Genomic DNA, 15,815 nt, shown 5'->3' on the forward strand with positions numbered 1-15,815 from the left:
GACAATGCCAATTCAAGTTCATTTTGATTAGCAAGTTTACATGTCAACCTGGTCTAAAGATTTTATGAACTAAAACTTGTATCTTATAGTTCTTATTATACTTAATTGCGTTATTGTTTATTGATAATTTAATATGCTCTTATATCCAAAGATATCTCTTCAGATTCATTTTAATTAGTTAGTTTAAGTTTGTAGTTGTTATGTAGATTTTATGAATGGTAAGCACTATATTTATGGTTCTTGTTATAATTAGCTGCATTATTATTTATTTATCTAGTCAATTTATCTCATTGGGCTACTATTAATTATTTACCGTTTTTAGATTTAAAGGGAAAGGTACAGAAGAAAATCCTCGTCGGTGTGAGATGATGTTGCCAACGAGGACGAAGAGAGAAGAAAAACTAGAAACGGAAGCATTGAAGCGTTTCGAGGAGCCATCTCTATTTCTATCTTCTTTGAAGTAATAGAAGCCTGCAAGCAGCTCCCTCGTTTATAATAAATCAAAGACGAACGAACCAGCTTGCACCCAAGAAACCTGAAGTTGAAGATAAAAGCTTTCTATATTGAGTTCAAATGGAGCAGTTTGTTCTATATAATAGTAAAACATATGCTATCATCACACTACATGCGAATGGATCTGTTCAAGTGGCTCTTAACAGGTTCATGCAATGCTTTCTTCCACTCATAGGCACCACTCTACTATTATCTAGTTCAGAAAAACACACTTATTCAATTCGTCAAGAAGCTTAAAAAATTGCTAGTCATTTGAATTGGTAAATTTTATGTCATTTTCAAAAGTATTTAATAACCATAATCTTTCAACACCTATTGGTGACCTCTGTCTTCCTGGGCAGAATCAAGAAGTCAAAATATTGCAGGTGAACAGTTGTATTATTTAACTTAAAGTACTCGATCGGCATGCAATTCAAGCTTATCCAGTTACCCATATCATCATGATCTGCTCATAAGAGCAATTATTGTTTAAACAAACACATAAATCAGTTGACGGACGCATGTTGTTGGAAACTCTAAATATAAAATAATACAAGAAAGATACTAATTTGACTTTTTACTATTTAATATTTTATCCTCAAGCAGTTTACTTTTATGAACGGACTACAAATCCTTAATTAAACAGCCAAAAAGAAGCTGCACAAGTATCATCATCTATTGATCTCATCTCCATGACTATTTGACGGAGCTCATCATAATTCATCGAGAGTTGTTGATATTGTTATTTCAACGCAATGAACTCCTCAGACTGGGTGTTCAATATTGATGGAGAGATTCCAACAGTTGAGACACTACGAGCTAAACGCAAGTTTTCAGCTATAGTGTTGGAGAGCCCGTAGACCCGATTTTTATCGGGTCCACCAGACGATCCCGCCTCCATCCACAAATCTGGATCAAAATCTGGATGAGTCGATGGATTGTCCCCATATCTCTCCCTCAACCGGCTATTATAGGTCTCCTGAAAATTCCATCGGTAAAAAAATCATCAAATGCAATTCAAGATGCAATTCAAGAAAATAATAACTTACAAAAAATAAAATGAATGAACGAACATACCACGAAATGTTGAGCACGGTTGTCCACGAACTGCTGCACCCCCTTTTGGCGGTCTTAACTTCGCACATGCGTCTCTACAAACAGCTCCATTGGACTCGGTTCACGTCCAAGAGACGCAGCCTGTAAGGAAAAAATAGGTTGAAAGTTAAATATATTATAAGGAACAACAAATTAATTAATGATATATTTCATTAAAATTAACCTTACCATCCGCTTTGCATGTGCGTTGAATGGGATGGATCCGCCAGTGTGCGTGGTCACCAAACCATGAATTTGCCGGTTCCGGTTGTCGGCGCTGGACTGTGAGCGCCGTGAGAACCGCTCTGAGGTCACGTGCTCAATATATGCCGTCCATATTTCCCCCGAGATGAATGGCAGTTTGAATTCCTGCCAAACCGCCACCTCATTCCATCTTTCAAGACCGTTATCCCTCGCATGTCTTTTTTGATTTTTTTGGATGTCATACCAAAAATCACGCAACCTACTTCCATAGTAACAAATTAGAATTTAAAATATAAAATTATAAATAAATAAATAAATATTATTTTCGATGTTACCTAGTTGTCGCGTGATTCTCCCATACCCTCCTCACAACATTGTTATCCGCCCTATCCCACTCAAATTTGTTATGTGTATATAAATAATTCATATAAAATAAAAATAGTACAAGATATAAAATTACAAAAATCATTTATTAAAAATAAGCTGGAAATTAAAAATTAACACCGACCTGAAATCGCTTAAGCCATGCATCGATATTAGGTTTCCACTCAGGATGTCTGGAAACCTGGCTCCATTGAAACAATGGAATCTCCATCGACGATTTAAACGCCAATGTTATAGTCCTTGCAGCCTCAATGTTTGTGAACCTGAAATTAAATAAAAGTAGTAATATTAATTAGTTGTTCATAAATTATGTTATAAGTATATAAAAAAAACTAAAACCTAAACAAACTTACATTGAGAGGTCATCCTTCCATTGTGCCTGGTACTTGCGAGTGAATTGACCCCGCTGTGAAGGCACACCGCTTCTGCGCTGTGAAACCACGCTAGAAGAGGCAGCATCACAAGTTGGCGTAGATTCCTCGCCGTGATTAGCATCTAAGGATACGTCCTCCTCACTGCTAGAAGAACTAGCTGCAACCGTCTTTTGACGACGTGCTGTAGATTTCATTCTACGCATCTACACAAATTTATACGAATAATTACATAATTAACTTCGATTATTTAAAAAAAAATTCGACAGAGTCTCCCCTATACTAGGGGATCCCAAGTTATCGACAAAATCATATTACACTTCCAATTTTATTTTACATCCTGATCCAATCATCTTGGATCTCAACCCAACTTATCATCATCAACACAACATTTTATTCAATAACATCATATAATGATATTCAAGTAAAACAATCAATTTCAACTATGAACATTCATTGTTAAATTGGTACTTAGAGTTACAAACATTAGATTAAAGTCATACATTCAAATTTACGGATTAATATTACATTTCAAGTTTTAGGAGACAAGATATACATGTAATATAAATAAATATATATGTTGATTATATGATAAGTACGACTAGTTAATTTCATGAATATTTATATATATTGCTTTATTTTCCGAGTACTCATCTATTCTTGAATTTACACTCGCATTCTGTTGAACTAAATTCTATTCAATATAATATACATTGCTTTGATAATTATACGAATATCTATTATGTCTTGATATAAGCTTTGATAATATGTGCACATATTATTTTGTATACCTAGCTGTTGAGAAAGGCACCATCCTATGACAATTGATCCTTCCACAGTGATCACCTTTAGGTGTCATCTGATCTCTGACATATATTCCCCTATTTTATAACAATATGTTTAGTATGTATATGTATATCAAGATAAATCAACTTGCAAACTATTAATATCTAAAATATATATTAATTGTTATTCTCTCACTAAGTTAGTTGAACTCACCCCTCATTTTTAATATTATTTCAGGTTCTTAATTTCTATTAGTAGGTGAATTTTGTTGAGTGTTTCTGCTTCTTCAGTTTTGGTCGGTATGTCTTGCTTGTTTTGTGAGGCTTTCCTTTTAGTTTGGGTTTGATGTCTTAGACACTCCATTATTACTATTGACACGACCAAAGAGTTGATGTCTTCTCCCAAGTGTAAGAGTGTCGAAGTAATAAATAACCCGGCAAGACCGGGGTCAAACCACATGGAGGTTAACTGTATAAACTACAAATAAAGAAATAGATAATAACATAAAAGGAGTTGAAGAGAGCTTTGAGATGTGAAATTGATATAAGGATTAAACAATGATATAATAATTATCAAGGTTAGAGGATCCACTAATGGTATTTCAAACAAGTATAGTATAAACTCTTTTTATTACCCAACTGGAAACCACAAACAAAGGAGGTTCCAATCGGATTATAAATTGTTAACATGATTACATTAGTTATCTTATTCGATTAATGCTAATACTTGTAAATGTTGTTAGGTATTCATGATTATAACTTATATTAACAATAAATCAAGTTCATTTCATATCACAAGTATCGGTTATACCATACGGTTGGTGATTAGTACTTAAAAGTGCATTCTCATTAAGGCTTTATATCATCGTATTGCACTAAAGTATCGTTAAATTCCCTAACTAAAGCATGTTTTATAATAACAAGTCTAATAATATAATATATCTTTAATTTACGGTAAATGCTTGTTTTGAATGCAGGTATATCTCACAATTCAAAGGATTTATTGATGTGATTAACTATTGAAAGTGAAGAGACAAAAGGAGGACTAGGCTAGGAGAAGAGATGCTGGTTCAATTCCAAACTGGAGCACCATTCGGTTATTTGATCATAACTAGAGTTGTAGAACTCGGATTTAGGTCCACTTTATATGGATGGAAAGATAAGACATAGACCTAAAACTTTCATGAGGGTCCAAGACTCAATTCTACCGTTTTCAAGTTCAAATCTTAGCAACAACGGAGAAGTCAGAACTTGTCCTGCAGCTCAAACACTGTTCGGTTTTCAGCTCATATCTTGAGTTCTAGAAGTCCAAATGAGCTCTGGTTTTTTTTGCTGGAAAGCTAAGACAATTTCCCACAGCTTTCATGAAACAAAGGGCTCAAATTCTGATGTTAGCAATGACGTTTTGGCCAGCCAACAATATCAAAAATCAGCCAACAATATCAAAAATCTGCCAACAATATCAAGAACCAGCAGCCAACAATATCAAAAATCAGCCAACAATGTCAAAAACCAGCCACCAAATCAATGGTTGCCTACCAATCAATAGTTCTGAATCTTAGCCTATAAAAGGAGGCATTTGCCATGTATTTAGTCATATTATTTTTCAGATCAAAATCATCTTCTTGCTTTCTCTCTTTATATCTTTGTAATGTTCAAGTTTTCTTTCATGTTATATTAATCTCTTGTTTATGTTTTTTTTTTATTTCCTTTCATATACTTAGTTAACTTATATCATAAGCATATTCTTATCTTGTTTATTTATGTTTTTCTTCTTCATTATGTTTAGCTAAGTTAATTATGTCAAGGTGAAAAGGTTTTACTAATGGTGTTAGAATAGGTATAATATAAACTCAACATGGACTTTAATGTTTATATCCAAGATAAATTGTTATTAGCATGTCTTATCTTTTTATCTTACTAATTCTTAATACCTTGCTTGTTAAATGGTTAATCTAGATTTATGTTGTATAACACTTGGTACATCGAATGCTTGATCCTTCATAGTTTTCGGCCGACATCGTTGTTATGATAGGAACTTGATTTGTTGTTAATATAAGCTAGCAACATGAATGCCTGATGATATTTATAAGTATGGTGTTACTTAGACAAGATAATTAATATGATCATGTTAATACTTTATAATGAGCCATTAATGATAAATCATCCGATTAGAACCTCCTTTGTGTGTGGTTTCTAGTTGAGTAATAAAAAGAGTTTATATTATATTTATTTGAAATACCATTAGTGAATCCTCTAACCTTGACATTTGTTTTTATCATTGTTTAATCCTTACATTAATCTTCCATCTCAAAGTTCTCATTAATTTCTTCCTCTTCTTCTTTTTATTATTATTATTATTATTATTATTATTTACATTCTTGTTATATGTTATGTACGTTAAGTATGCTCTATGTTTGATCAAGGATCCTGACATTGTTGGTCTTGCCTTGTTCATTCGCATCAGAAATCTGTTTATATTATATAATATATCTCTTTGATCTTTTTATAAAATCAGTACATAGGCTGGAAACCTGTGACCCGATCTTTTAGATCATTCTCAGGTATAACAACGCCACGTACTGAGTATTATTATTATTATTATTATTATTATTATTATTATTATTATTATTATTACTATTATTATTATTATTGTTTTTATTGTTGTTGTTGTTGTTGCATTGTTATTTATAATTTATACAATTAACCTCTATGTGGTTCGACCCCGGTCTTGCCGGGTTATTTATTACTTCGACACTCCTACACTTGGGAGAAGACATCAATCTTTTGGTCGTGTCAAGTTTTTGGCGCCGTTGCCGGGGAGGTAAGTATTGTATAAATTTTATATTTCTTTCATTTTCTTTTGTCTTTACTTTTATTTGTTTTTCTAATTTTGTTCTTTTTCTTTTTCTTTTTCGTTTTCTTTTTCTTTTCTTTTCTTTTGCACTTGCATGAGAGTTTGGACACGTACATTAAATGGTAGACTTTCTAGGAAATCCTCAATTTCTTTAGAAAACATGGCCGAAGAAGATAACCAGTCAATTCATAATGAGAATAATGAGAATAATCATGTGAGAACACTTAGAGATCACATGAATCCAACAAGAACAAATGCACCATCATGTATAGTTTTTCCTCCTGATGCTTCTCATTTTAATTTTAAGCCAGGTATTATTCAACTTTTACCCACTTTTCATGGCTTAGAATTAGAAAATCCATATTTGCATTTAAGAGAATTTGAAGAAGTTTGTAACACCTATAATGACTTAAATTGTAGCATGAACACCATCATATTAAAGCTTTTTCCTTTTTCATTAAAAGATAAAGCTAAAACATGGCTACAAAATATTAGGTCAGGATCCATTCGTGCTTGGGATGAAATGCAACAACAATTTTTAAAGAAGTTTTTTCCGTCTCACAGAACAAACTCTTTCAAAAGACAAATCACCACTTTCACTCAAAAACCAGGAGAAACATTTTACAAGTGTTGGGATAGATATAAAGACTTGCTTAATACCTGTCCTCATCATGGTTTTGAAACATGGAGATTGGTCTCATAATTTTATGAAGGGTTAACACCTAAAGATAGGCAAATGGTGGAATTGATGTGCAATGGAACTTTTGAAGATAAAGACCCTGATGAAGCAATGGAGTACCTAGACTTGCTAGCTGAAAATGCTCAAAATTAGGACACCACAGGTACGTGTGAGGCACCAGGTAAAACTCAACCTCATACATCTAATGGAGGCATGTACAACCTTAGGGAAGATCATGACCTCCAAGCCAAATTTGCATCTTTAGCTAGAAAAGTTGAGGCACTAGAATTAAAAAAGAGTGGTCAAATAAAATCTGTTCAAGAAATTGTGTGTCAAATTTGTGAAACTAATGAACACTCAACCAATGATTGTCCAACTTTGCCTTCTTTTAAGGAATGTCTCCATGAACAAGCCAATGTTTTAAATAGTTTCCAAAGGCCAAGTCATAACCCATACTCGCAAACGTACAACCCTGGTTGGAGAAATCACCCAAATTTCAGTTGGAAGAGTGGTAACAATAATGCACAAACTTCACAGCCACCATTTCAAGCACAACATAATTTTTAAAATTCTCATGGATATGCACCTCCTTATATTCCCCCTCCTAGAAGAAATCTTGAGGAAACACTGCATGCATTCATTGAAAAACAAGAGACAATCAACACTCAAAATGCTCAAACCATGGCAGATCTAAAAGATACACTTGCAAAGTTCACATCTGCTCTTAGTTTTCAGGAGAAAGGTAAGTTTCCATCTCAACCCCAGCAAAATCCCAAAGGACAATACAATTCAAGTGCAAGTGGTTCTGGAAGCCAACATATGGATCAAGTCAAATCAGTCACTACTCTCCGCAGTGGTAAGGTTATTGAAAAACCCGTTCTTGAACCTTGTGAGAAATAAGATGAGTTAGTCTCTGAGGGTAAGGAAAGGGTTGAACCTGAACACTGCAAGGAGGAGACTGATTCCCCACCAGCACTTCTATTTTCTCATGCCATGACCAAACAAAGAAAAGTCAATCACAATTCTGAAATCTTTAAAACTTTCAAACAGGTAAGGATCAATATACCTTTGTTAGATGCTATTAAACAGGTACCGTCTTATGCTAAATTTTTGAAAGATTTTTGCACTGTGAAGAGAAAACTGAATGTGAAAAAGAAAGCCTTTTTAACCGAACAAGTAAGTGCCATTCTTCAGAATGATAATGCTTTGAAATATAAAGACCCTGGTTGTCCTACAATTTCTTGCTTTATTGGAGAACATAAAATTGATAGAGCTTTACTTGATCTTGGAGCTAGTGTGAATTTACTTCCATATTCGGTTTTTCAAAGTCTCAATCTAGGTGAGTTAAAACCTACTTCTGTAACTCTTTTACTTGCTGATAGATCTGTAAAAGTGCCTAGAGGAATAGTTGAAGATGTGTTAGTACAAGTTGATAAATTCATCTTTCCTGTGGATTTTATTGTCTTGGATACACAACCTGTTGAAGCATGCAATTCAATTCCTGTTATTTTAGGACGTCCATTTCTTGCAACTTCTAATGCATTGATTAATTGTAGGAATGGAGTGATGAAGTTATCTTTTGGAAACATGACATTGGAGATGAATGTTTTTAACATTTGCAAGCAACCTGGAGATGATAATGATTTACAGGAAGTAGATTTTATTGAAAAATTAATTTGTGATCAATTTGAAAACACTTCTAGTGAAACTGAGTTTAATGAATCTGATGATTTGCAAATGGTTTATTTTCAGGAAGAATCAAAGGCAAATAGTTGGAGACCAAAAATTGAGGAATTGCCACCACGATCAATTGAGTCCATACCTTCAAGTGTTCAACCACCAAAACTCGATTTGAAGCCATTACCATTTAATCTCAAATACTCATTTTTGGGAGAAAATGAAACTTTTCCGGTAATAATTTCTTCCAAACTTCATGTTCATCAAGAAGGTAAGTTATTACAAACTCTGAAAATGCACAAAAATGCATTAGGATGGACCATAGCTGACATAAAAGGAATTAGTCCTTTGATTTGCACACACAAGATTTATTTGGAGGAAAATGCTAAACCCTCTAGAGAAATGCAACGAAGGCTTAATCCTAATATGAAAGAAGTAGTGAGGAATTAAGTCATTAAGCTTCTAGATAATGGAATCATTTATCCTATTTCTGACAGCAAATGGGTAAGTCCTACCCAAGTTGTACCTAAAAAGTCTGGAGTTACTGTGATAACAAATGAGAAGAATGAGTTAATTCCAACTAGGACTATTACTGGTTGGCGCATGTGCATTGACTATAGGAAACTTAATTCAATGACTAGAAAAGATCATTTTCCTTTACCTTTCATGGATCAAATTCTAGAAAGAGTTGCAGGTCATGAATTTTATTGTTTTCTAGATGACTATTCGGGTTACAACCAAATTGAAATTGCATTTGAAGATCAAGAGAAAACTACTTTCACATGTCCATTTGGTACATTTGCATACCGAAGGATGCCTTTTAGATTATGTAATGCACCAGCCACGTTTCAAAGATGCATGCTTAGCATATTCAGTGATATGGTTGAACGTTTTCTTGAGATTTTTATGGATGATTTTTCTGTTTTTGGTGATTCATTTGATGATTGTTTAACTAACTTGGAAAAGGTTTTGAACAGGTGTGAAGAGAAGAATCTTGTGCTAAATTGGGAAAAATATCATTTTATGGTAACAAACGGCATTGTACTTGGTCACATTGTTTCATCAATAGGAATTGAGGTTGACAAATCTAAAATCGAGTTAATTGCTAACTTGCCAACACCAAAATCTGTTAAAAACGTTAGATCATTCTTAGGACATGCTGGTTTTTATAGAAGGTTCATCAAAGATTTTAGTGTAATATCTAAGCCATTGTGTAACCTTCTAACAAAGGATAATGTTTTTGAATGGACTGAACATTGTGAAGAAGCCTTTGTTAAACTTAAAAACTTGCTTACTTCTGCTCCTGTCATTCAACCTCCTGATTGGTCATTACCTTTTGAAATAATGTGTGATGCTAGTGATTATGCCGTGGGTGCTGTTTTAGGACAAAGAAAATATAAGAAACCCTATGTGATTTACTATGCAAGTAAAACTTTAAATAGTGCTCAAATGAATTACACCACCACTGAAAAGGAATTACTTGCAGTAGTATTTGCATGTGAAAAATTCAGATCTTATCTTATTGGCTCACCTGTTATTGTTTTTAGCGATCATGCAACGTTGAAATATCTTCTTTCTAAGAAGGATTCTAAGGCTAGATTGGTGCGGTGGATTTTGTTACTTCAAGAATTCGATATCACAATCAAGGATAAGAAAGGCATCGAAAATGTTGTCGCGGATCATTTGTCAAGATTGACAACTGATTCGAGATCTGACATCACACCAATCAATGACTACTTTCCTGATGAATCTTTACTTTCTGTCTCTACGATGCCTTGGTTTGCTAATATAGTTAATTTTCTTGTTTCAGGACATTTGCCAGCTCATTGGAGTACCCAAGACAAAAGAAAGTTCTTGAACGAAGTGAAGAACTTTTATTGGGATGACCCTTACTTGTTCAAATATTGTCCTGATCAAATATTTCGAAGATGCATTCCCGACAATGAGGTAAGTAGTGTCATGAAATTTTGTCATTCTGAGGCATGTGGGGGTCATTTCTCATCAAGAAAGACAACTGCAAAAATCTTACAATGTGGATTTTATTGGCCCACCATGTTCAAAGACACGCATGCATTCTGCAAAACTTGTGAAAATTGTCAAAAGCTAGGATCTATTTCAAAACGTCACATGATGCCTTTAAATACTATTCTTGTCATTGAAATCTTTGACTGTTGGGGTATAGATCTTATGGGTCTATTTCCTCCATCATTTGGTTTTATGTACATATTAGTCGCAGTAGACTATGTTTCAAAATGGATAGAGGCAATTCCAAGTCGTAACAATGATCATAAAACAGTGATCAAGTTTTTGAAAGAAAATATTTTGAGTCAATTTGGAATCCCTCGGGTCATGATAAGTGATGGTGGAACACATTTCTGTAACAAGTCATTTGAGTCTTTAATGAAGAAATATGGAATCACACATAAAGTTGCCACCCCTTATCACCCTCAGACAAATGGACAAGTAGAACTTGCTAATAGGGAGATCAAACAAATCTTGGAAAAAACAGTGAACCCTAATCGGAAGGACTGGTCTTTAAGACTTAATGATGCACTTTGGGCTTATCGCACTGCTTTTAAAACATCATTAGGTATGTCACCTTATAGGTTGGTTTATGGAAAACCTTGTCATTTGCCTATGGAACTTGAACACAAAGCTTATTGGGCTATTAAAGCTTTCAATTCAAACCTGGATGATGCTAGCCATCTGCGTAAGTTGCAAATAAATGAGCTTGAGGAAATAAGAAATGATGCATATGAAAATTCAAAAATTCATAAAGCAAGAATCAAAGAGTTTCATGATAAGAGAATCTTGAGAAAAACATTTGATGTTGGTCAAAAAGTTTTGCTTTATAATTCTCGACTCCATTTATTTCCTGGAAAGCTAAGATCAAGATGGAGCGGTCCATTTATTGTGAAACATGTGTATCCTTATGGGGCCTTTGATATTGAGAATCCAAAGAATGGCAATGTTTTTAAGGTAAATGGACATCGTTTGAAAGCTTACTTTGATAATTTTCCTAGTGAAATTGAATCCATTGGTTTGAATGATGCTGTATATAAAGGTTGATTATATTGTTTTTCTCACATTGTTTTTGTGTTTCTTTTTTGTGTGACTCTTGTTTTGCTAGTCTTTCTCCAACCCCGGTAAAATGACGGATAACGGTACTCCGTGACTCTTAAGTCGGTTCTTTCAGTTTCCAATGATAACTGATATCTGTGTATATATTTGTTCAATTTCTTATTCCTTCTCTTTTCTTTGCATCTCTCCTCCACTTCTCTTTTGAAAAATGGACACCACTCTTGAAAAATTGAAAAAGTATTTTCCCGCCCTGCCTCAGAATGCGATTACAAAAATTTACCGTGCTAGGTGTGAAAGATTGAGGTTGTTAATGAACCATGAAATTCCTGAAGATATTCGCTGGCTGATTGAAGCAAAGGTCCGATTATCAAGTGAGTCTTCCAATACTTTTATTTCATACATGCCTGAAACAGGTAAAAGCACTTTTGCAAAGAAACGTCGTGCAAAACGACTGAAAGTCTGTCACCGATGTGCCAGATGGACTTGTAATGCAAAATGTCATTCTTTAGGAATGATATCTATAAACCGTGAAGATAAAATACAATTCATTAAGGATGGCCTGAGTAAGGAGTCTTTAGATAATCTTCTATTAATTCTTGAGACGCATCCTAGTGGAGATGTGCATCGTGCAATTCATGATTTATGGCCTCATTTTCATAAAGAACATGATCGACTTAGTCTTGGGAATCTAACTAAAAAAGACCCTGTTTGTCAGTTTTTAAGAAAACTGGATGAGAAGCCTATCCCCGACCCATAGAGGGCGTTTAAGCCGTTCTTGGACGTAAAACCAAGGGAAGATGTGAGCCACAATCACAGCTGTTTGTACATACACATGCTTTTTCAAAAAAAAAAACAAAGAGAGAGAGAGAGAGAGTGAGACTCCAGCTAGCCTACATATAGGTGGTATGATTGCATTTTCAATTTCTCATCTATAAAATCTTCTCTTCCTTCCCATCATTTCTACTTTACCCATTCATTTAATAGATATAGAAGTAATGGCCAGTTCCTCTGTTCCTAAAATAAAAAATATTTGTGTTTTTTGTGGATCCAGTCCTGGGAAAGAAAAAGAGTTTTCAGAATTAGCAAATCATCTTGGTCGGGTACTAGCTGAGAGAAAGATTCATTTAGTGTATGGGGGAGGCAGTCTTGGGTTAATGGGGAGTGTTTCAATAGCTGTATTTTTAGGAGGCAGTCAAGTTTTGGGGGTCATCCCCAAAACTTTAGCCGAAGGGGACATCATTGGAAAAACAGTCGGAGAGGAACTACAGGCCTCCACAATGTCTGAACGACTATCTGTAATGTTTAACCATGCTGACGCCTTTATTGCTTTACCAGGTGGTTTGGGAACTTTAAAAGAGATATTTCATATTTCATCTTGGGCTCAGCTGAACATTCACCAGAAACCTATAGGTTTGCTAAATGTTAATGGTTTTTATAATACTTTACTGTCTTTTCTTGATCATGCTGTGGAACAACAATTTCTAACATTTTCAGCGCGACAAATCCTTATCTCTGCTGCTACTGCTGAACAATTGATTGATGAACTTCAATCTTTCATCCCTGTAGTTGATTCCTCTATGAGTCGACTTAATTGGTCAATCACGGAACGCCGTAAAAAGCTTAGATTGGATTTGAGCCTTAGTCTGTGACAACTTGTGTCTTTTGGTTTTATTAATGGTATAATATTTGTGTTTTGTTGTTTATTATATTTGTTTAAGTGTGTTTCAGGTTTGTCAGTAGTCGCTGTTTCAGGTGATGTCTTCTATACTCTATCTTTCTACCTTAAAACATTAAGGACAATATCTCGTTTTGGTTGGGGGGGAGAGGGTAGTAGTTGATATTACAAAAAAAAATTAAATTAACTAACTATGTTTTCTATTGTTACAACCATTTGCAAACCTGTTGTTACTAGGATGGCAGAGTAAAGGATGAACTTTAGTGACTCTTGAGACGCATCTTAGTAAACATTCTTAACAAGGTCTATTATAATACTTCTTGAAATATTCAGATTTACAAACTCTTGCATTGTTATCACTTAATTCTGCTCATATACTCATTTAACAAGTATTCTTAAACCTTCATTTTCACACACACACTTTAACATATGATTGTGGGTTGCATATTGGATTATTATATTATTTATGTTCTTTTGTTAAAGGTAACAACTAAGAGAAAGGGATAATATATAATATGAAAAAAAAACAAAAAAACAAATAAATAAATAAAAGTAGATAAGTTTGGTTTCGTAGCCTCCTTGACTTAAGCAATTGAGCCCGAAGGGGTGTTTTAACACCTAGTACCCTAAAGTCAACTGACTTGGGAGCTATTGGCCCAGTGCTTGTTACATGGGTTAAGGAGAAAAGCTTAAGGGAATCAAACATTGCACTATCTACGTGTCAGTATCTGCAACCCGAGTTATTAAGCTCATAGGGGTGTCTCAACACCTGATGCCCTAAGACCAACTGGTCTGGGAGTCATTAGCTAAAAGCTCGTTACATGGGTTCAAGATACATTGTATTATAAATTCTTGCTTTCAAAAAAAAAAAAGATAATAATCCCAACCCAAGGAAGTTAACCTTAAACATTGGAACAAAATTTTGTTTTCTTCCATGAAAAGCTCCATAGCTATGTTTTGATTTACTAAGCACAAAAGGAAGGTTTATTAATATCTTGTTTAAGAAGTATGAAGCAGATATATAAATTTAATGAGAGTTTGTTTATTTGGATAGATTAATGGAAGTTAAATGATGAATACCTTGCTTTGTGGAACTTGCAAATTGTTTTTGTATTTTAACGCTTTGATTACTAGGGACTAGTAATAAGCTGGTTGGGGGGTGTGATTAGTACTTAAAAGTGCATTCTCATTAAGGCTTTATATCATCGTATTGCACTAAAGTATCGTTAAATTCCCTAACTAAAGCATGTTTTATAATAACAAGTCTAATAATATAATATATCTTTAATTTATGGTAAATGTTTGTTTTGAATGCAGGTATATCTCACAATTCAAAGGATTTATTGATAAGATTAACTATTAAAAGTGAAGAGACAAAAGGAGGACTAGGCTAGGAGAAGAGATGCTGGTTCAATTCCAAACTGGAGCACCATTCGGTTATTTGATCATAACTGGAGTTGTAGAACTCGGATTTAAGTCCACTTTATATGGATGGAAAGATAAGACATAGACCTATCTAGAAGTCCAATGAGATAAGACTCAATTCTGTCGTTTTCAAGTTCAAATCTTAGCAACAACGGAGAAGTCGGAACCTGTCCTGCAGCTCAAACACTGTTCGGTTTTCAGCTCATATCTTGAGTTCTAGAAGTCCAAATGAGCTCTGGTTTTTTTTGCTGGAAAGCTGAGACAATTTCCCACAGCTTTCATGAAACAAAGGGCTCAAATTCTGATGTTAGCAATGACGTTTTGGCCAGCCAACAATATCAAAAATCAGCCAACAATATCAAAAATCTGCCAACAATATCAAGAACCAGCAGCCAACAATATCAAAAATCAGCCAACAATGTCAAAAACCAGCCACCAAATCAATGGTTGCCTACCAATCAATAGTTCTGAATCTTAGCCTATAAAAGGAGGCATTTGCCATGTATTTAGTCATATTATTTTTCAGATCAAAATCATCTTCTTGCTTTCTCTCTTTACATCTTTGTAATGTTCAAGTTTTCTTTCATGTTATATTAATCTCTTGTTTATGCTTTTTTTTAATTTCCTTTCATATACTTAGTTAACTTATATCATAATCATGTTCTTATCTTGTTTATTTATGTTTTTCTTCTTCATTATGTTTAGCTAAGTTAATTATGTCAAGGTGAAAAGGTTTTACTAATGGTGTTAGAATAGGTATAATATAAACTCAACATGGACTTTAATGTTTATATCCAAGATAAATTGTTATTAGCATGTCTTATCTTTTTATCTTACTAATTCTTAATACCTTGCTTGTTAAATGGTTAATCTAGATTTATGTTGTATAACACATGGTACATCGAATGCTTGATCCTTCATAGTTTTCGGCTGACATCGTTGTTATGATAGGAACTTGATTTGTTGTTAACATAAGCTAGCAACATGAATGCCTGATGATATTTATAAGTATGGTGTTACTTAGACAAGATAATTAATATGATCATGTTAATACTTTATAATGAGCCATTAATGATAAATCATCCGATTA

The 15,815-nt window shown here is 34.0% G+C and overlaps 1 protein-coding gene and 1 pseudogene across 1 annotated transcript; one reads left to right on the plus strand and one right to left on the minus strand.

Moving 5' to 3' along the window:
• Positions 1-6,755: 6,755 nt before the first annotated feature.
• Positions 6,756-6,866, minus strand: LOC133681230 (small nucleolar RNA R71; annotated as a pseudogene).
• A 5,754-nt stretch (positions 6,867-12,620) lies between these two features.
• Positions 12,621-13,274, plus strand: LOC133670401 (probable cytokinin riboside 5'-monophosphate phosphoribohydrolase LOGL10). Its single transcript, XM_062090888.1, has one exon. The coding sequence runs from the start codon at positions 12,621-12,623 to the stop codon at positions 13,272-13,274; it is 654 nt and encodes a 217-aa protein (XP_061946872.1).
• The last annotated feature ends 2,541 nt before the right edge of the window (positions 13,275-15,815 follow it).

This window comes from Populus nigra, chromosome 1 (assembly GCF_951802175.1).
Source record: "Populus nigra chromosome 1, ddPopNigr1.1, whole genome shotgun sequence".
Lineage (NCBI taxonomy): Eukaryota > Viridiplantae > Streptophyta > Magnoliopsida > Malpighiales > Salicaceae > Populus > Populus nigra.

Coding starts and splice junctions, on each gene's coding strand:
- LOC133670401 (XM_062090888.1), top strand. CDS start 12,621: ATGGCCAGTTCCTCTGTTCCTAAAATAAAAAATATTTGTGTTTTTTGT.